The sequence below is a fragment of the Solea senegalensis genome, linkage group LG11, assembly GCF_019176455.1.
Source record: "Solea senegalensis isolate Sse05_10M linkage group LG11, IFAPA_SoseM_1, whole genome shotgun sequence".
Taxonomy (NCBI): domain Eukaryota; kingdom Metazoa; phylum Chordata; class Actinopteri; order Pleuronectiformes; family Soleidae; genus Solea; species Solea senegalensis.
The window spans coordinates 8,566,371-8,587,496 of record NC_058031.1 but is presented as its reverse complement, the minus strand read 5'-3'; the positions used below and the strand labels follow the sequence as shown (position 1 = coordinate 8,587,496).

General features: G+C 40.6%; 3 protein-coding genes across 5 annotated transcripts; 2 read left to right on the top strand and 1 right to left on the bottom strand.

Moving 5' to 3' along the window:
- The first annotated feature begins 571 nt into the window (after positions 1-571).
- LOC122777350 (telomere zinc finger-associated protein-like) lies at positions 572-5,901 on the top strand. Of its 2 annotated transcripts, none has more exons than XM_044038523.1 (11): positions 572-715; positions 1,704-2,437; positions 2,531-2,838; positions 2,909-3,014; positions 3,115-3,207; positions 3,300-3,386; positions 3,540-3,694; positions 3,794-3,930; positions 4,023-4,187; positions 4,298-4,386; positions 5,178-5,901. In XM_044038523.1, exons 2-11 carry the CDS (start codon positions 1,724-1,726, stop codon positions 5,613-5,615), a joined length of 2,292 nt encoding a protein of 763 aa, XP_043894458.1. In that variant the 5' UTR covers positions 572-715; positions 1,704-1,723; the 3' UTR covers positions 5,616-5,901. The 2 variants fall into 2 exon arrangements, with proteins under 2 accessions (XP_043894458.1, XP_043894457.1); XM_044038522.1 differs by having other exon boundaries at positions 1,701-2,437.
- A 564-nt stretch (positions 5,902-6,465) lies between these two features.
- klhl21 (kelch-like family member 21) lies at positions 6,466-17,424 on the bottom strand. Of its 2 annotated transcripts, none has more exons than XM_044038524.1 (5): positions 17,286-17,424; positions 10,667-11,742; positions 9,270-9,675; positions 8,653-8,725; positions 6,466-8,076 (listed from the first exon to the last, which is right to left on the bottom strand). In XM_044038524.1, the coding sequence occupies exons 2-5, from the start codon at positions 11,724-11,726 to the stop codon at positions 7,747-7,749; spliced, it is 1,869 nt and encodes a 622-aa protein (XP_043894459.1). In that variant the 5' UTR covers positions 11,727-11,742; positions 17,286-17,424; the 3' UTR covers positions 6,466-7,746. The 2 variants fall into 2 exon arrangements, with proteins under 2 accessions (XP_043894459.1, XP_043894460.1); XM_044038525.1 differs by lacking the exon at positions 17,286-17,424 and adding an exon at positions 12,178-17,240.
- An 803-nt stretch (positions 17,425-18,227) lies between these two features.
- On the top strand, positions 18,228-20,765 carry LOC122777619 (tubulin alpha chain). The gene is made up of 4 exons (XM_044038954.1): positions 18,228-18,300; positions 19,050-19,272; positions 19,375-19,523; positions 19,641-20,765. Exons 1-4 carry the CDS (start codon positions 18,298-18,300, stop codon positions 20,619-20,621), a joined length of 1,356 nt encoding a protein of 451 aa, XP_043894889.1. The 5' UTR covers positions 18,228-18,297; the 3' UTR covers positions 20,622-20,765.
- Positions 20,766-21,126: the final 361 nt, after the last annotated feature.

Here is a 21,126-nt window from a genome sequence, read left to right as displayed (position 1 = left end):
GGTGTATTTTAAAGTTGGGTGAAGTTTCATAGAAGCACGTCACAGTCTCGCCGGGTAACTAGCGTTAGCTGCTATGCTAAGTCCCGTTGTCGCACTTAATGTGGCAAGTACTTACCCCCTGCTTGTGTACAAAACAGTGTAAAACTGTAGAAATTCCTTTTTATTATTCCAAAGACTGTGCAACGTTTATGTTTAGTCAAATCGAATGCTTAGAGCAGTCCAGCTGTTAAAACATCATTGCTAAAAGGCTAATTCCATGTGTGAGCCACAAACAGACACCACGTCCGAGATGGTCAACTATGATTTTACCCGGCGTGTTATTATCTGCGATTTTGCCAATTGCGATGCTATTTTTAACATTATTTTAACTTTTAGTGAATAAACAGTGAGTAAAGAAATATCCCACACCAGTACAGTCATAAACGTACATTTTCGGTGAAATAGTTTAATTAGGTTTAAATGTTAATGTTGGCGTTTTTTAATGGACAACAAACAACTTTCCCGGAGTTTAAATGCGTCACTTCCTCTTCCTTGTGCAGTTTTTAGGGGCCTACAAGAAAACAAAACAAGGTGCATGTAGCTGCTGTGTTTCGCTCTTTTTTTTATTTATTCTTTCTTTGTTCCATTAAAAGAGGATCCAGCTTATACACAACGAAAAATGTATGATCGATTTTGACCAATAATGGCATTGTGAATGTCGAAATGTAGCCGTCGGGTGAGTATCAGCTAAGGGAGCGTCTTTAAAGACTTGTGCTAAGAAATAAACGTCGAGGTGCGGAGGTAGCCAGGGGTAGCGATACAATACTCATTAGAAAATAAACTATAATAAATATAATTGATATGCCAACTGCAATAAATGGAAATGCTATTCATTTAGTCGGTAAATAATAGTGGATAGCTTAATTTGACGACGTGATATACACAGGTTATATGTTATGGGTATAGTAAAGGAGGGAGGGACTATTTGAATGTTTTTTTCAACAAAAAAACACTTCATGAACTCAAGTTAAGTGCATATAATATATTTAACTACTGCAGGGCAGCAACTAATGGTCCATTAACTATTGTTGCAACATTTTGATTGTTAATTGTTGTTTCCCAAACCTCAAAATGAAGATGTTCATGTTGTTTTGTCCACAAACCATTTACAACATATTCATTTTTATAAATAATTCATTCATATTTTATAAAAAATAAGAATCCTGAAATTACTCTGATTTAAAAAGAAAAATCCAAACAATTTTAATTATAAAAACACCACAATTATCAAAATAGTTGACGATTAATTTTTGCAACTGATTAGAAGTTGCTTAATCTAATCCAACTTTATTTAGAAAGCACAACGTGCTGTACATAAGAGATAAATAAAATACCTAAGACCTAAAAGACGTAAAATCAACAATGAAACGGACAATAAAATGACAAATACTGTAGAAAATATAAAAATAACACAAATCATACAATAAAAACAGGTCAAATCAATGTCTCATACTGGGTGAAAGCCAAAGAGTAAAACTGAACTGTTTAGTTGGACATGCATTTTTTGACATTGATGAAATGTTCCTTAATCAATTAATTATTTGTAACTAACGATTCATTATTTTTGGCATATCATTTTAGTTCCAGAATAACATAGGGAGGATGTATCATCCTGTCCAATCCTGTCGACAAACTATTTTATACTTATGTGTGTCATACAGCAGCAGTGAACGGTGAAGATACAATGACGCATTTGAAGAGGAACCATGCACAGAGTGTACTCTCCTCCCTAAACCAGCAGAGGGCAGCAGGGAAATTTTGTGATGCAACACTGAATGTGGGAGATGGGGTGGTACACTTGGCCCATCGCAACATCCTGGCCTGTTTCAGTGAACTGTTCCAGCAGCTCAACTCGCCTGCTGCAACATGCACAGAGATCTGCCTGCAGGAGTGTCCCAGCGATGGCCTGGAGCTGCTCCTAAACTTCCTCTACACTGGAGAGCTGAAGCTGGATCTAGATAACCTGGACAAGGTGCAGCATGCTGCAGCCAGCCTGTGTGTGCCAGAGGCACTTGTACTTTGTCAGCAGTTCCAGAGAACGCCTGCGGATCCTGTGCCCGTGAAGCGTAAAAGAGGCAGACCAAGAAAGACCCAATCAGATACAACCTCTCATTGTTCAGTCAAAGAAGAAGAGAAGGTGCATACAGACACAAAAAAGGAGTTTGGTATTAACACTGACTCAGCCACCATTAATGTAGCTGCCACAACTGCAACAACCACCACCCGCTCTGGCCGTGTAGTGAAGGGCCCCAGGAGACTTGTGACTGATGAGAGTCCGTCCACTGATTTAATAGCCTGTGAAAACACCAGCAAACAGGCCGAGAACATTCCTGCGGAGACAGAAAGTTGTGATGTTGTGGATAATCAGAGTCCCCATCAGCCAGCGGGTAAAACTGAGGTATAAAACATGGCTGGGTGCAAATACTTAAGTTAGTTATTTCAAAGATGAACACAATGGTTACATTTACACTTCTCTTATGTCATGTTGCAGATAGCTGATCTTCAGATTGCCATAAATGACAGTAGTGTTCGTCAGGAAAATGAGGCGGCAGAGGAAGATGATGATATTGGGGAGTTTGAGCCAATCACTGAAGGCTCAGATGAGGAATATGTGCCCATCGCAGAGCCTGCGTCTTCATCAACAGCTTCATCAACAGCGCGAAGACGCAATGTTCAAAGTAAGACGATGAAAAATGAGAAGGAAGAAACCGTGGAAGAAGATTCCAAGAAGGATTCTGTGCAGTGTCCCGTCTGTGAAAAATCCTTCAAGAGCAAATACTACCTGAAAGTCCACAACAGGTAAAATCTGTCCCCTGCATTTCTCATTTGAGTCACTGTTGAGATAGCAACTAATGTTTTTCCTTTACAGACGACATACAGGGGAGAAGCCCTTTGGTTGCCTTAAATGTGGGAAGAAGTACTTCCGGAAGGAGAATCTTTTAATACACGAGATCAGAAATTGTGATAAAGTCATGGTGAGTTATTGAAGAAGTGTTTCATTGCCACGGATGAGAAAGTAATATGTACAAAAAAAAAGAAAAGATGATAAGTGTTTGTGCTGTGTTTTAACTACAGACGTACAAATGCTCGATGTGCTCCTCCACCTTTAATACAAAAGAACAGCTACGTCTGCACATTGTGTCCCACACTGGATACATGCCTCACAAGGTACAGTCGTTATGCCTCTATAGCAATCATTGATGACTAGAAATGATATCACAACCAAAAGAAAACATTGATGTATTGTTTTTGTTTTATAGTGTTCATTGTGTCCTGAACAATTTATGTACAAGAAAAACTTGACGCTTCACATGATGAAGATCCACAGTTACCCAAAACCACACGCAGTAAGTTTTCTGGTAATGTGCGACAGTAAATAACTGAAACTGAAAGTTTTACACAGTTGCCTTTTGTGTTTTTCACCAGTCACTACTGATTAAATGTTGTAAACTTAATGCTTTCATTAGGTTCAAATTTTTATTTTTTATTTTTTCCTGAAGTGTCCCCAGTGCCCCAAAACCTTCTTAACTCGGACGGAGCTGCGCGTGCACGAAGCAGCCAAACATCGAGGTGAAAAGCCGTTTGTGTGCGAGGAGTGCGGCCATCGAGCATCGAGTCGAAATGGCCTGCAGATGCATATCAAAGCCATTCACAGGTAGCAGCACATGTTTGTCTATGTGTCTGTGCACGGGGGTGAAAATGAATAACTGTAACTCCAATTGTGCAGATGATTTTTTGGACATTTTCTCTCCAGAAACGAACGACCATTTGTTTGCACCTTATGTGGCCATGCGTTCTCCCAGAAGAACAACCTCAACATGCATATGCGTATACACAGTGGTGAGAAGCCGTATCAGTGTCATCTCTGTGGGAAAACCTTCAGGACACAAGGTAATGGCGCAAAACCTTCCTGGTGTGCGACTTCACTTCTTCTCCTGCTTTTTTTCCTCTTCCAGTGATGTTAACTGTGTTTTGAAAACCAGCCAGTCTAGATAAACACCACCGGACACACACCGGTGAGCGTCCCTTCAGTTGTGACATCTGTGAGCAGCGGTTCACAGAGAAAGGCGCCCTCGTCCGACACAAGGCCAGCAAGCACGAGGAAGGTCGTCCCCACTGCTGTCACATATGTGGCAAAACCTTCAAAGGTGAGATCTCTGATGGGCTTTGTTTGCCTCCATTAAAACATAATGTTTGATGAGCTTTGCATTCATGACTCAGTAATGTGATTCACTTTGTGGCTTTTCATTGTCACCAGCCAAGGAGCAGCTCAATGTTCACCTGCGGCGCCACAAAGGCATGAGGAAGTTTGAATGCAGCGACTGCGGCTACAGGTTCACTCGACAGGTACGGTCACTCGTCGGACTGCGGCCTAAGGATAAATGTATTCAATGAAATTCAGTTTACTCGCTCTGTGGTGGATGGAAAAACAGCAAATATTTGTGTTGTAGCAGAAAGAACCAACAATTTCTGAAATTATTGCAGTTTAATGTGCACATCATTTTAACCGATCATCACCGTACAGTCATCTTGTGTTTCTTGGTTACGTCGTTCATGATGACGAAAGCATTTCACTTTATTGAATACAAAGAATTGGCAGTTTGTGCTTTTTCGTGATTTTAGTTCAAGATGCACACGCACACATATCTGTGTTTATATTAAAAGTGAACATGAGAATCGATAGAATTATTCATTTATATTGTAACATTATTATTAGCAGACGACCAATTATTCTTTATGTGTTATATTATTACCAGAGAAATAAATTGATTCAATCAGTGTATTTTTTCACTCAATAGACCTGATCAGAATCAGAAATACTTACTATTACTAATAATACTATTAATCCCGGGGGGGAAATTGCATATCCTGACAAAACAAAGGTGTAAATAGACTAAATAGTGTAAGAATAACTTAAAAAAAGTGTAGAAAAATATAAATATAACAGGCAGGAATGATTTCCTGGGAGAATGAGTGTTTGGCTGAAGGTGCTCCTGTGTCTGAGTCATGGAGTGGGTGAGAGTCGTAATCTAGGATGCTGCTTAACTTTGTTTGTGCAGTAATAAATGGATACTGCATTTGTGACCCTCTGTTAATTCCACCCAACTGTCACATTTGTGATTGTTTTTCTCCTGAAGGCTCACCTCAGACGGCACGTTCAAATCCACAAACGCACTGAGAACTACAATCCCCGGCAGAGGAAACTGAGGAACATGGTCGTGCAGGATATTAATGAAAGTTTAGGGGACAGTGACTCATCTGAAACGACAGGAGCCCCTCTGACCACTGAAGAGACGGAGTATGTTCAAGACACCAGTGACAACAAGGAACCCGCAAACCAAGGGACTGACGACTCACCAGGCCTCAGTTCCAGCTGCATCGTGAGGGTGGAGATTGGCTCGAGTGATGAGGTGATGGAGGTGGTGGTGCCCGACCAGAACCTGGTATGTGCCGAGGCGGCAGAAAATTTCTCTGTGCCTGATGTCATGCAGCAAACGCAGCTGGTCACAGAGGAATTTGAGTCTACAGTGGACATGGAGGGAATCGAGAATATATCAGAGAGGAACGAGGACTAAGAGTGGAAACTGTGGAGTTTTTTTTTTGTAAACAAGAAGCACTTACATGATGAAACATTTGGCTTTGAATGTCCAAAGATGAAAGTTACTGAAATGGCTAATGTTAAGTTTCCATACATGAGAATAATGACAAATGTAATCAAAAGGTGAAGTGCATGCTTTAAAAATGATTTATGAGATTATATTTTGCTCTGTTTAATTCAGACTAATGTTAAGGGTGTGTCAAACAGCTGAGCTTAAACCAGAAATAAAAAAAAAGTTAATAATAAATATGATATGTTGTTGATTTGTGGGCAATTAATCACATGAATTTTCCAAAATGTCATAACAAGGTAGTACTGGTAACACTGCCGAGCCCCTAAGGATGCAAGTGAATAATTTCTCCCTAGTTGGACGTAATGATGCTACAACACATGCAGTAATGCTAATGCAGAGATGGTGAAGAAAGACCGCTTACATGAAAACACAGTAATAATAAATGGATTCCTTAGGTTAGGTTAAGCACAAGATGTTTTAGAGGCTAAACAAATCAAGATTATGTTTGTACACAATTCCACAGGACATCTGAAATATAAAAATGACACTGTCTTCACTCAGTGTAGATAATACTAGATGCACATAGACATCAGGACATTCTCACTTTGAATTAAAATGGAAATCAGGTGTTTTGTTTTTTTTAAAAGGTATATCTTTATGAGCAAACACAATTACTTTACAATTCTTGTTTATAAAAAACCTTAATGCATTTGCTGTTTTCTCACACTCACCCACAGCGACCGTCTTGTCGATAGTGAACATTTGTCTCCTGCTAACAGTTCGTCACATGACTCTCAGACCTGCCTGCAGTTTCATTTATGCCAACTACTTTGTAAACATTAACACAAACACAGTATATATATAAGATTTAAAATATTCTCTTTTTACAAGACAAACTTGTATGAACCCTATGAAAACAACGATGCATGACATAAAATCAAAAGTCCCAACAAAGCAGGAGTTACTTTACACATGAGAGGAAATTGAGATTGTATAGTGTTTCCAGTTGAGACCGCTGACCCTCCACTATTTGCCAGTGTTGATGGGCAGGGAGATCTTTAGCAACCACAGCACAAATACGCCCATAAATAAACAAACAAACAAAGTAGTCACACATTCATAAATAATAATAAAAACAGCATGCACATTAGACTGGTGGTTATAAGGGCTGCAGATTGAACTTCGTTTCAAGGACAGGGCTGACACAAGGGGGCGCTGTTCAGCCTAGATCACAAGCAATGTTACAAAAAAAACCACAAGTATCAACCAAAGTTTGTAAAACGTGAAACCATCCTGATATTCTACCATGAAGAAAAGGCTTCTCAACACACGTTTAAGTCGAGGGTGTTTTTTCATCTGTCCGTTTAGTGCTACACTGATTGTTGCCATTTTTGGAATGTAGACAGATTAACTGCCATTTCTGACCAAATATTTAGCTTCTGCTCAAGCCTAGAAATCGTCAGAGTATGACGCTAATTTTAGTCTGACTCTGAACTTTTCTTTAGTAGATAAAAATCTACAAAGCTGAACCAGAGTTCACTTCTGTCTTCTGCCAATTTGTTCATTTTTTGGAGCATACATTACCAACAACGCCACTTTACAGTATGTGTTATTCTCGTGGCTGCTTATCGAGACTCATCTTCAGACCATCAGATCATCGGCTAACTCACAGATGTCTAAACACAAGCATAATTCTGTTCTGTTTGGTCATAAATATTGACCATTTATTAATTATTACTTGCTATTACTGTTCAAATAAAAAGTCTGCCCATTTACAGGAACTATTCACTATTTCAGGTCAAATCCATCAAAGGCAGCATACACCTACCTCCTAAGGCTTTTCTATGGAAACATCTAGAACATTTCATATATGAACAAAGTTAAGAAACACAACCTTCATTTATATTTCTCCAGTCACCAGACTTAAGTGATAGTCACTATGACACTTAGTGAACTAAAAAATAGCTCAGACAACGCAATACTTCTCTCTCTTTAGCTTTAAAATTGTGACAGGGGTATTTCAAAATAAACTGATGATGGCACAATGATGGGAGGACAGACTAAACACCTCCGAGAGGAACTTTGAAGTCCAAACTCAGTGAGCTGGGTTCACGTCCTGGTTCTGGTTGAGATTGTTGTTGAGATTGTGGAGCGCTTGGTGGCGCTGATGGCGGTGCAGGTGAATGGCGTTCGACTCCGGTATGAGAGTGGGTTCAAATGCACTGGACACCTGCGGCATGAACTGGCGGAATATGCTGACACTGCCGTGCCAGAAGGTCGGCTGCGGTAGTCGTCCAGCGAGAGTCCACTTGTGGGTGGTGGGGTCGTAGGCCTCCACCACATCCGACAGCTCAAATGTACTGTCGTAACCACCGGACACAAATAATTTACCACCCAAGACTGCCACACTCCCTCCAACATGGACCTAGATAAAAGAAAAAAGGAAAAAATATACTTGGTATGTTTAATATAATATTGATAGATAGATAGATAGATAGATAGATAGATAGATAGATTTATACATTTATTCAAAATCGTTCAGCCCTAAGATACAGTAACATTGTTTTAATTTTTCATAGTCCAATATCGTCACTTTCTGCTCTAATTATGTGATAATTCCCTGCTGCTGCCCTAAAGCAAACACACTTTAACTTTCAATTTCCATATGTTGCTGGCATCTACCAAAAATGTTCAATGTTGATAAAAATAAAACAGTTGGTGTGAAAGTGTTTGTGTATGAACACAGTGTACCTGCAGGGTTTAAGTGCAGCATCTTGTTCCTGTATTTGGGAAAATCTGCCACCCTATGTGAACTACGCTCCTGCATTGTTTTGAAATGGATGGCAGCCGCCGTATTTACTCCATTCAGGGGTTATTTATGATTGTGTTCATCATCAACTTTGGATGAACTGCAGTGGGGCTCACACCTCTATTCATAGAGATCACAAAGGATTGCTAACAAAGCATGGCAAGAGAGGTACATACAATATGAAATACAAACCTGGTTCATTGGGGTAATTTTGTCCCACTTGTTCTTCTGGGGATTATAAACATCCACCTCTGCTGAGTCATCGCTAGGAATAGAGAAACATCCAAATCAAGTCACTGCCAAAACAATACATGCTTCAAATGCATTCATGCAATAGTTACATAAAGTTGCCTCTGACCTTTTAAATAAGGTCAAAACATTTAATATTCTGTAAGGATTATCTATAAAATAAGTGACTCATATAGTGGTTATAGGTGAGAACCACCAGAAACGCCACAATACCATATTATCACGATATTGTGATATACTCACAGAACCGAAATGTCAATTGATTTATTTTATGCTAATCTACAAAAAGTTAATGTTTATTTGTAACATCAGTTCAAAAACATCGATACTTGGTGTCTCAAAAACGATATAATATCGCCATGCAAAACATCGCAATATTCCGCTGAATCAAAGATTATTTAGATAAGTAAAAAAAAACATTATCAAAACAACAATTCAAAAAAACTCCATTACAAGTGTTATCATATAATTATTAACTACTCTGTAGAATATATACACAACATCTATGTTGTTGCCATTGTGTACAGGTTACCATTTTCACAAATCTGTAGTCTCCTGACCTGACAAAGTAGATGAGGCCGTTGAGGGTCACAGTCTTCGGTGTGAAGGACCATGAAGGCAGCTGTCCACAGTTGACCATGGTCCAGCGGTTGGTGTCTGCATCGTAGCTCTGGACGGCCATCGTGTCTTCCCCGGCCAGGCAGCCTATTGCATACAAGCGTCCGCTGCATGTGGTGGTGCAGCAGTTGTCCATGGGGTGCAGCATGGCCGGTAAGGCTTCCCAGCAGTCCAGTGTGTGATCGTAGCGCTCAGTGCTGTCTGACGCCACCACGTAGAGCTGACCTTTCAGAACACTTGAGCTGTGGTACTCGCGGGGCTTCAGCATGGGCGACACCTCTGTCCACTCATTGACACTGGACTTGTAGCGCCACACACCATCATAGAGGCGAGAGCCGTCAGAACCCCCTAAAGGATGCAAACACGAAGTCAGTTAGCATTGAAAATATCTAATGGGGTCTGCTTTCACTGGTTTTAATGTGCAGGTATGTTTGTGGATGTATGTATTTGCTTTAAAATAAGAAATGTGTGGTTTTCATGGCTTTAAAATATGACTTTTCTTTGTACTAATAGACTTGCTTTATGAACGCCAAATCTTGGGCCCCCATGTTTCTACAGCAACCCAAAAAACAGAGCATACTTTTCCACCTTTTGAAGAGGAAGCACCATTTCTGGTGGGCTACTGTAGTTCTCAAATGCTCTTGGAAAGGGAGGGGATAGTGGTGGACAACCTGCAGGTCTACGAACACATTTATAATTTAAAGCCAATATATTATATGTCAAAACAAAACATTTTAGTAAAATAAAATGACACCAAATCCATCAAAAGGTCATTTAAATTTAATCTACCAGTCAACACTATGCAATCAAATACTGCTGTTATTTCTGTCATCGTGTCACTAAGTAATACTTCTAAATTTATGATTCCTCATCAGTGTCTAGCAATGTCTGCTCAAAACATTTATCATAGAAGGTACTGGCATTCTTACAGGTTAGGTTAGAATGTCCCCGCTAACAACGACAGTGAAGATGATGGTGACCTGGCAGCACACCATGTCCCTTCTCACTCAGACTCGAACACAGAGCTACTGGCCAAAGAGGCTGCAGTTTGTTTATAAGCCCTGACGGATGGCCATTTAATAAGATGAAACAGCAGGAGTGGAAATCTACTGACTGGAGCATTCAGAGCATTGAAACTAATATACACAACAACTGTCACCACAGAACCATGAACACTGTGACTCAACTGTAGGGCTTGAACATGTCTTGGTTTAGAAACAGAATCATCTCTAAATGAATCAATAAAACCGAATGTTTTTATCAAATCCCAAACCTAGTCCAGTGCAAAGGAACAATTAAAAATGAAGAAAGATGTTTTGAGTGTTATTTATTGACTTACCTGTCACATACATATCGTTTCCAAGGGCAGCTATACTGTATCCTCCTCCAAGGTGGTCAGGGAATTCAGCCAAGTAGCGCCACTGTCCGGTCTGGGGGTTGTAACAGTCCACGGTGACCAGCTCATCACAGTCCTGGTCGCAGCCTCCCACCACCACCAGGATTTCTGCCAGTCCTGTGGACGGCCGTGGCCGCATTCGATGGCAGGGCCTGTCATGGCGGTCGTACTCACATGACTGAAAGCTACGGGCTTCGTTTACCATGCGGAGGCAGGTTGGCGAAAGATACACAAGTGGGTCACTCTCGACATGGGCCAACAGAAAGAACCTCCTGACAAAAGGGAGCCGGACCTGCTGCAGGAGCTCCGGCCAGTAGTGCAGTCTCCGCTTGAGATCAGTCTTCACCCAACGGACTGCAATTTGATAAACTGTCTCCTCCTTGTCCACACAGAGCTCGTTGTCCGATATAAACTCAAGCAGACGCTTCCAAGGCAGCCTCTCAAAGTCTGTCCCTTTAGCCAGCTCCATTATATTTTTTAGGACAAAGCGGCGAGCACTGGTTGCCAGCTCTCTGCACGCATAAGCCTCTGCAAAGTCCTGGATCTCTAAGCAGTTGGAAACATCCAGCCGCTGTTCCAGAAATGCACAGCAAGCCTCTTTGACAGAGGGAAACTGAAACAGATCAGCCGTCTTCAGAAGGAGGTCCACGTTATCCTGAGTGACGGTCACACGTCCTGTGTAGCAGAAGTCCACCAGCAGACCTAGTAGCTCTGCTGACACCTCATGTAGAACTACCCGGTCCATAACACTCTCCCTCAGTGTTCCTGCAAACATAGCCCGGAAGTAGGTGCTGGCAGCGGCCAACACTGTGCGGTGACAGTGGAACTCGCGACCCTCAGCACACAGAGTCACATCAAAAAATTTGCGCTCTGCTCTGAGTTCATGGATTCCCCGCAGCAGGTTAAAGGCATGGGCCGTGTCAAAAAACGGCAGAGTGGACGGTTGTGTTTGCAAAACTGGCCTTTCCATCTCTTCTCTCTCTGGGTGATCCATTTCCTGCATCGACTTATGTTTTCATCTGAAACAGAGAAAGACCAGAAACATATCTATATCCCGTCTGTTGATGATATTCTTAAATAATAACTTTGGTTGGTCGAAAAACATAGTTTCCTAAAGCACAAACAAACTTTTGCAAATTGCTCGTTTTACTTACAATACAAAACAATAATCCCAAAGGGAAGAAAAGCAGCAAATTCTCACAGGAAACTTTTTTTCACGCCGTCTAATATTATCTTAATCATTTAATTATTATCATAACAGATGTTGCTTGACTTTGTAGATGTGTGGAAACATGCGTATCAAATATACTACTGATCTATAATGGTGAAGAAAGACTTCAATGCCAAATTAAGCCCTGAAAAGCAAATAAGCAAAATCAGCAGCTACACAGGCAAAGATTTAAGCAATGTTACAGATTACAGGCTTTGAAATCTCAAACTGTTCTTTCTCCTACCTGAGAAGTCCCTCTAGACACAAGCAGCGACAGCGTACCAGAGAATATGTAACAGCAAAACTCGGCACAACTCTTGTTAGAAGGACCAGATCCTTAGCCGTGTTTAAAAAAGAGAGCTCGCTTGTGCTCAGCAGCTATAAATACACCAGCAGTGTCCATTTCCAGGGAAGGGGGAGCTTTGGGAAGAACACCTAACATGTTGTGAACCGACACTGTGGGTAGAGTTTAAACTCCACCCCACCCCACTGGTATGTCTCTGTGGTCAGTCACTGTGAGTAAGTGGCCTTTCAGAGAGGAGCTCAGTGAGTCAGGGCCTCCTCACCATCATCAGCACAAAAGCAAAGTGAATACACAGTCATACCATTCTGCAATTAGCTTACCACAACAAATATGCACCAGTGCTGAGCCTCTCTGATCACAGCAGATGAACAGGAATAACGCCAATGTCATTCCTGTTCATGATGCTCTTGAACTGATGAGACAACCATCACAAAATTAACTGACAACTATTTCAATAACTGCTCTCGGGATATCAGCATTATCATTCTGTCGGTCAGTCGGTCCCTCACTTCGGTTGACGTTAAAATACCTCTACTACTATTTGATCAATTACTTCCAGATTACATGATTATATAAATCATCCCAATCTTTCAGTTGATAGTTAATAATCAGTAAACCAAAGACAAAGTTTACACCACAAAATTAAAACTGCAAAATGATTCACAATTCTTAAGTAAAATGCTGTGTTGATCCACGAGGTGTATTTGTGTAATTCATAAATATAATATCTAATGTATGTATTCTATTATTTTTGTTGTTGTGCTCCTGAAGTAAAATCACACTGTAATAATTACCGTTATTGTTTATTTTCCAGGTCAAGTTCAAGAAACAACACATAATAATCCTGGATATTTACTCTACAACTCCCAATTCTAAAATACAATATTCCGTATATGATACTGAATTCCTGCAAGTAATTAATTGCAGCTAAATGAAAAGTATAGCTGCTTCGGACATTGTTTGGGGGATTGAATTTCAGGTATGTACTCTGTATAATCAGCAGAAAAAAAGCACATGTTCAAGGCAATAAATAACATCAGTTGACCTGAACTAATGTCAACATTTGTTCCCTCTGATAATTCACAGGTATCTCCTTACAGAGATTTGTATCAAGGTTGTCGTAAAGCCCGTGGTGCTCTGGCCAAAGGCCTTGGTACACATTCCACACCAGGATTCAACAATGCAGTGGTCCACACGGCTTTACAAGGGATCAAACTGAACTGTGAAGGACGTACCCAGACCTGCACTTATCAGCCCCCCCACATCTTTCTCCCTTACTTGTGTGTAAATGATCATGTAAATGTTAAGTAATAGTATTTCCTTACACAGAACTCAATTCTGTGTTAAGTGATTCCATAGGCCTCATACATACTGCACCGCTCAAGCAGTAGAAATGCTTGAATCTTTCTTTTTTTCATGTCACACACCTTGTTATGTTGCAGACACCATCATATTTTGACACTGATGTGATGGGACCAAAACAGGACTACATCAAATGTCCATGCACAAAGAAAGAGTCCATAAATCTGTTCTTCACCGCCAAGTTATAACTGTTTTCTGTTACACAACATTATCACAAACATCAAAATGAATTGGGGTGTGAGCATAACGTACACATAACCCAAAAGGATCATGATACAAAGATGAAGTAAAAACTCTGTACCATACTGTGAGATGAGAGAAAGTTCACAGTTGAATCACAATGAGAAAAGAGTCTAGCATACTGAACGGAACAGCATGAATAAGTTAAAGCATCACACCCCTAATAAGGACAGCTTGAAAGGGGTATTAAGCAGCTCACAATGAGTGTGTTTACCAACCAGCTCCAGGAATAGCTGACAGAAAGTTATACTCTCAGAAGGGAGAGAGGGAGAAAAACAGCAGAGGTGTGCAAACAATCCCACTGCTGTGAGTGTGGAAGTGTAACATGTCCTCTAGACACCTGCACAGATCAGCTTTATAGGTGAAAGTGCCCCCTTTCATGAAGTACTACAACCATAGACGTCTGTCTTCCCTTGGACCTGAACTCATGACCTGCAAATATACTAGGGGTAAAACAAATTGAGATGTTGTGCACTGTTAGTCACAAGATGGTTACGTGTATTTTTTTATTCCTTAAAAGGTTGATGAGACTGTCTAGGTCTGCGTTTGGGAACCATGTTTCCACTGGAAACAGACAACTAATGAACATGGAAACTCTGAGAGTACATTGGTTTGTTTGCCGAGTGAATTAAACAAATAAAGAAGAAACCTGAAGCCAAGTACACCCTCACACAGGTGCTGCCATCTTGTGATAGTGACATAATTTGCATAATGTGTTTGATATATAGCAGGTATGAAGTTCAACACCATTTTAGTGTTTTTGGTTAGCATGCGTTTCACAAACGATCCTACATTTACTGAACTATCCAACTTAAGCAACATTCTTAAATGCACAACACTCAATGGACGCAGAAGCAAAACTTAACAAAAACAAAGCACTATTTACGTCCATCTTTTATCATTCTATCAAAATAAGGGTGATTTATTCACTGTTTCGCAACACTGCGGCTTCATGTGTCCCAAGCATTCAGTGATTTATGTTGTACATTGTGTTTATCTGGGAGCTGCTATGTGCATGTGAACGGGGGAAAATGAAAAAACTGTTTACATGAAGAAGCTGCTTACAACTGTCTTTCTCTAAGGTTTAATGCAACTGCTGCCCCTTGCAAACTTGCAATTTACAAACACCCTTTTGAATTTTTGTCACCTCATTGTCAACAGCAAAACAGAGCCCAGACTTTCAAATGCTAGCAACTAAACAGACAGTTCTGCTGTCAATGCAGGCAGCTGAGGACAATGCAACCACCACAGTGGGGTGACATAAACTCCTGCTTCTCCACAGCTGAGTGAGGCCTGGCAATAAAAACACTCCCTAAACGGTGCACTCATCTCAGAGAGCAGATATAACCCTATAATATATGTGTGAATTTGGTTGACGAGCTTCTTATGCAAAGTTGTGGTAAGACTTTCTTAATAATGTAATGTTTTCAATGACAGTCTTTAAAATTCTGCCCACAAAATGCTTGAGGGTAACTACAAGAGTATTTAAATATGATATTAGTCGAAACTAGGACTGCACCTAATGGTAACTATATGTGAATCTGTCATCAATCAACGTGTTTACAAAATGTCATCATTGACTTTACTTGGTAGTTCTTGTCCTAAACATTTCATATGGAAATATTGTTTGAAATGTGATGCGTTATTCATTTCAACAAATATTTTACCACCAATACTATTTTTTAAGCCTTTTTTCTTTCTTTCTTTAACTTACTACTTTTACTTAAATGATCACAACCATGCCCTGGTCAATTATCTGAAATCCATTAAAGGTAAAAGTACCTTTCCTGGCTGTTCTTAAGAGTCTTTGTTTTTGAATTAAGCCTCAAACCACGGATGATTTCAAATACCCAGTTTTTCTTGTATCAACTACCAATGCATTCCTGTAATTCCTGCTCATCAGTTGGAACTTTCCATAAACATCAGTGGAGAAACTATTCAGATGCTTCACCCAAATAAGAGTGTTAACACTCAACTAAATACAAGTAAAACTCTTGTGATTTTTCCCAGTTATTCAAATGATTGTTTGGTTTACAAAGAAATACAAGATAAATATATCAATGTCACGGTTACTCAGGAGCTTGAGGTAATTACTTTTACACATATATGGGTTTTTGTCAGCAAAGTAGTATTTGGCCATGCCATTTTTCTCACAGTAAGACATAGGACCACAATTTCAGAGCCATGACTAAAGAAATCGCCACAGTTGTTTCACAGTGGCCATCTTTGGTCTGGGTCTGGCCCCAAATCATACACAGTAGCCTATATCGACCGTATCTTATAAGATAATTGCATGACTGTGCATAATTGTGCAATATGGATCCCATAAAGTTGGGTACAACGTCATGTATGAAGGTTGTGTGAAAATGACACCCACGGAACGGTATTTGGAACTTAATACAATACAAGTTGAGATAGAAGATAAAATGTCATCAACATTCAACAAAAGCAGATAAACCATGCCCTGGCAACTGTTTTTCAAATGAAAGACTGAGGAAGAGGAGAATGTTGCATGTTGCAATTGTTTAGGTCACAGCAAGATGGTCCTCCTAAATTTCACACACACAGTCAGACACATTTTAGCAGGCGGTTGTTGAATTCTCCCTTGTGACTAAAGAAATAACCACCACTGTTTCACAATGGTCGTCTTTTATCTGGGAAAGCCCAAAATTATTACAATGGAACAGTCAAAATATTACAATTATTGTAAATAACAAAAATATTGACTTGTGCACAACAAAAAGATCATTGTCACATTTGAGAAGCTGGTTATTTCAGGATATTTCATCAACTGCTCATATGTTTATTTATAAATTAACTACTACCAGATGATGTTTGACAACGAGGTGAATTAAATAAAGTGTGATGAAGAAGCAGGGAAAGAAAAATACTTTCGCAGTACAGACATTTTAGTGTGGGTACTTTAATTCCACCAGCGACAAACACTGTCATTGATGTCTTGCAGCCATACCATACATGTCCACAACAGTGAGCACAGAGAGGCCTCAGTCTTTAACTGGTCCCATGCAAAACCATAATATTCAAATGTCTTATGCAATGCTAAACACGAAGCCACAATATCCATAGCTAAATCCTTCAAATCACATGCTATTATTACCACAACACGACGGGATGGAAACTGTTGAGCAACTTTCATCTCGCTAATTAACTCCCGCCACGCTTTACACGACGTGATACAAAATGTCTGTCTGTCTGTGTCGTTTCATTAATCTACATGTTTCATACCATACAAACAACAATACACATGTTTAAACGCTGTATCTTCAGGACACGATTTCAACACCGCATCGTCTGTAAACATCTAATTAGCGTCATGTTCACGCGAGGCTCCTTTCCTACGGGACATAGCGTCACTGCTGCTTCTGTCATTCTAACCCCCGAAAAATAACGCCACTAAAACCCCGAGACAACTCGAGACGACTTACCAGCGTTCGCCTTCACCTGGTGTTAACGCTTTAAAAGAGCGTAAAGCGGCCACAACGTGCAAATGGAGGCGATATGAAAGTTTGACGCCGCGGGCTCCGAGATCCTCTGCGCCACGATACCGTAAACAGAAATGCATGATGCGTTCAAGGACTGTCGGAAATATGACAATCCAGAGAAACTCAGATCACGCCGCATTTGATGACCCAATGCCCTGGAGGCAGTTTATATATCTGTGATATATAGAAGACGGTTTGATATTTGCTTTACTGTAGTTCGTTTCAAGCATATGCAGTTTCTAATTTTTACGACTTAGTATCTCATTATTATGACTTCAAATGTCATAAATATGAAATAGCATGTCATTATTATGACTTAGTATCTCATTATGACTTAGTATCTCATGATGATTAAATACCTTCTCGTAATTATGATTTTACATTACATTACATTACATGTCATTTAGCAGACGCTTTTATCCAAAGCGACTTACAAAAGTTTGATTTACTAATATTTTTTTTTCTACCCGTTCAAGTGGCAGAAAGGGCTTCCATACTGCTATAGATAAGCCCGTGTGTACGTATAAATTAGCCAATTATAATTAAAAAAAACTTCTCGTCATGTAACACGTAGAAACAAATTCTTATAAGATAATAAGAATTATTCAGGTGGAATAAACCGTAAAAAATATGAGACAAGGTTTCAGGTGGACTTGGCCAATAGAACTATACGGAGACAGTGAAATAGTGAGTAGAAAACATCTTAGAAGAAGTAGCATGAGCCTGGAAAAAGCATTTTAAATTGTGTTCCGTTCATCCACTTCGTTAGACGGCGCTGTCGCAAAAAAGAAGCGTTTTTTAAAAAAGGGAGGGTCCATTGTGCTTGGTTCTTTTTTTTCTCTCAAATCGCCGGGAGGAGCTACGCACTGCAGTAAAGGAGCCGCAGATACAGCACATCAACCTGCACCCTTATTTAGACTTGTCATATTACATCACATAATACCGACAAGCAAAAATGGTGAGTATAAAATCATATTAAATGTCCAATGTGTTATTCATCTGTTGTGTTAATGTTAAATTCGTATTAAACGTGAATGGTAGAGAAAAAAGCTCTTTCTATTATAAATTGATGTACATTGGATTGCACCACTACTTGAAATTCATAACCAAGGCACAATTACAGACGACTACAAATATAATGGAGGTTGCAGAGCGTTTCCTTTTAAATTCAGTCGAATATATTTATACATTACCAACAGTTAATCCTTTCCTCTCACACGACTCTCCTAAATCAGATTAAATCAAACGTTTTACAATTGGTTTCTCGCCATCTTGCCGCCATTTTGTTGATTTTCTGAGCCTTTATACATATTAAAAAAACAGATATAAGAAAAAGATGCAGCAGTGTTGTGTTAAAGATCACATTGCAGTTATGCATTTCATTTTTTTTCTTTTTGTGTCCCATTAATCGAAGCCAAGCATAATATTTATGTCTGCTATATAAGGAAAAAGTAAGAAAACATGACTGGAAAATGTGATGGGACATAAACTCAGTGAAGAATCTTAATGCGTCTTTTTCAAGAGACAGCACAAAGCAACATGTCTGACCTAGATAATCCTCTCTCTGCAGTAATTCTATGTACTGGAGGAAACAATTCATGGTTGTTGTCTTGGGTTTGCATTTGTATTCATCATTTTAATTAGGAATGGTGTGGAAATCTTGTTTCTAATGCATCTTAATCCAAATGATGTTTCTCTTCACCCTAGCGTGAGTGCATCTCCATCCACGTTGGTCAGGCTGGTGTCCAGATCGGCAATGCCTGCTGGGAGCTTTACTGTCTGGAGCATGGAATCCAGCCTGATGGACAGATGCCCAGTGACAAAACCATTGGGGGAGGAGACGACTCCTTCAACACCTTCTTCAGTGAGACTGGAGCTGGAAAGCACGTCCCCAGAGCCGTTTTTGTCGACCTGGAGCCCACTGTCATCGGTAAGTGTCATAGCTTTTCTCTAAACATTAATTAAGGCACAATTATGAATGTAGTTTATGTACAATGGTAATTATAATGTAATAAGTAATATTTTTCTTTAGATGAGGTGCGCACTGGGACCTACCGTCAGCTGTTCCACCCTGAGCAGCTGATCACTGGGAAGGAAGATGCGGCCAACAACTACGCCCGTGGACACTACACTATTGGCAAGGAGATCATTGACCTGGTGCTGGACAGGATCCGCAAACTGGTGGGTAATTTAGTGCTGGACCGAGTTTCTTAATTTTTTTATAACGAAAAGTCAAAGTATTTTACATCGTACTATTGTTTCACATGTTTTAATCACTGTCTCCCTCTCTGTCCTCAGGCTGACCAGTGCACTGGTCTGCAGGGCTTCCTGGTTTTCCACAGCTTTGGAGGTGGCACCGGCTCTGGCTTCACCTCCCTGCTGATGGAGCGTCTGTCTGTCGATTATGGCAAGAAGTCCAAGCTGGAGTTCTCCATCTACCCAGCTCCTCAGGTGTCCACTGCAGTGGTGGAGCCCTACAACTCCATCCTGACCACCCACACCACCCTGGAGCACTCTGACTGTGCTTTCATGGTGGATAATGAGGCCATCTATGATATCTGCCGCAGGAACCTCGACATCGAGCGTCCTACATACACAAACCTGAACAGGTTGATCAGTCAGATTGTGTCCTCCATCACCGCCTCCCTCCGTTTCGATGGTGCCCTCAATGTCGATCTGACCGAGTTCCAGACCAATCTGGTGCCATATCCCCGTATCCACTTCCCTCTGGCCACCTACGCCCCTGTCATCTCTGCTGAGAAGGCGTACCATGAGCAGCTCTCGGTGTCTGAGATCACAAATGCCTGCTTCGAACCAGCCAATCAGATGGTGAAATGTGACCCTCGCCATGGCAAGTACATGGCTTGTTGTCTCTTGTATCGTGGTGATGTGGTGCCCAAAGATGTCAACGCTGCCATCGCCACCATCAAGACCAAGCGCTCCATCCAGTTTGTGGACTGGTGTCCCACTGGTTTCAAGGTCGGCATCAACTACCAGCCACCCACTGTGGTTCCTGGAGGAGACCTGGCCAAGGTCCAGAGAGCTGTGTGCATGCTGAGCAACACCACTGCTATCGCTGAGGCCTGGGCTCGGCTCGACCACAAGTTTGACCTGATGTATGCCAAGCGCGCCTTTGTTCACTGGTATGTAGGTGAGGGTATGGAGGAGGGAGAGTTCTCTGAAGCCAGAGAGGACATGGCAGCGCTCGAGAAAGATTATGAGGAGGTGGGAGTCGACTCCATTGAGGGTGAGGGAGAGGAGGAAGGAGAGGAGTTTTAAAGGAAACACAAGGGAGAGCGTTAAATTCCACAAATGAAAAATTGATAACTGGTATTCGACTTTTGCCAGTTTGATCATGTTTAGAGCAAAGTCTTTTAAATGCCTGTTTGGCTCTGATCTGAATAAAGTTCACTGCAAAATGAATCTGTGTGTTATTTATTATTTTTGACTACATTTGTTTGGGTGGACGCTGACATGAACCATTAGTTGCAGGTGGTAATGTCATGATCTTGAAACAATAAAATCCATCGGCTGTAGACAGGTTTTGAGAAACACTTTTACATTATTTAAACTGCACAACATTTGCACTTAAATTTGGGTTATCACGATGTTAACGAGCTGAATTAAGTAAGTTCTATACGGAAGATGACATCAACTCTGCCTGTGGCCGGTGAAGTGAAGGCAGAGAAAGTTCAGCAGCAGGTACATTCAAGACCCTTATCATTTTTTGCCAGCTCATTATTCCTCTGTGAGGTATGAGCTACAAATATGCATACGCCAACAT

Excerpts from the sequence above, each read along its gene's own strand:
- klhl21 (XM_044038524.1), bottom strand. The coding sequence starts at position 11,726 with ATGCAGGAAATGGATCACCCAGAGAGAGAAGAGATGGAAAGGCCAGTT. Across the intron at positions 9,676-10,666 it reads AAACGATATGTATGTGACAG|GGGGTTCTGACGGCTCTCGC; the intron begins GTAAGTCAATAA and ends TGCATCCTTTAG. Across the intron at positions 8,077-8,652 it reads AAATTACCCCAATGAACCAG|GTCCATGTTGGAGGGAGTGT; the intron begins GTTTGTATTTCA and ends TCTTTTATCTAG.
- LOC122777619 (XM_044038954.1), top strand. Across the intron at positions 19,273-19,374 it reads CCTGGAGCCCACTGTCATCG|ATGAGGTGCGCACTGGGACC; the intron begins GTAAGTGTCATA and ends ATTTTTCTTTAG. Across the intron at positions 19,524-19,640 it reads TGGACAGGATCCGCAAACTG|GCTGACCAGTGCACTGGTCT; the intron begins GTGGGTAATTTA and ends CTCTGTCCTCAG.
- LOC122777350 (XM_044038523.1), top strand. The coding sequence starts at position 1,724 with ATGACGCATTTGAAGAGGAACCATGCACAGAGTGTACTCTCCTCCCTA. Across the intron at positions 3,387-3,539 it reads GTTACCCAAAACCACACGCA|TGTCCCCAGTGCCCCAAAAC; the intron begins GTAAGTTTTCTG and ends TTTTTCCTGAAG. Across the intron at positions 4,188-4,297 it reads ATGTGGCAAAACCTTCAAAG|CCAAGGAGCAGCTCAATGTT; the intron begins GTGAGATCTCTG and ends CATTGTCACCAG.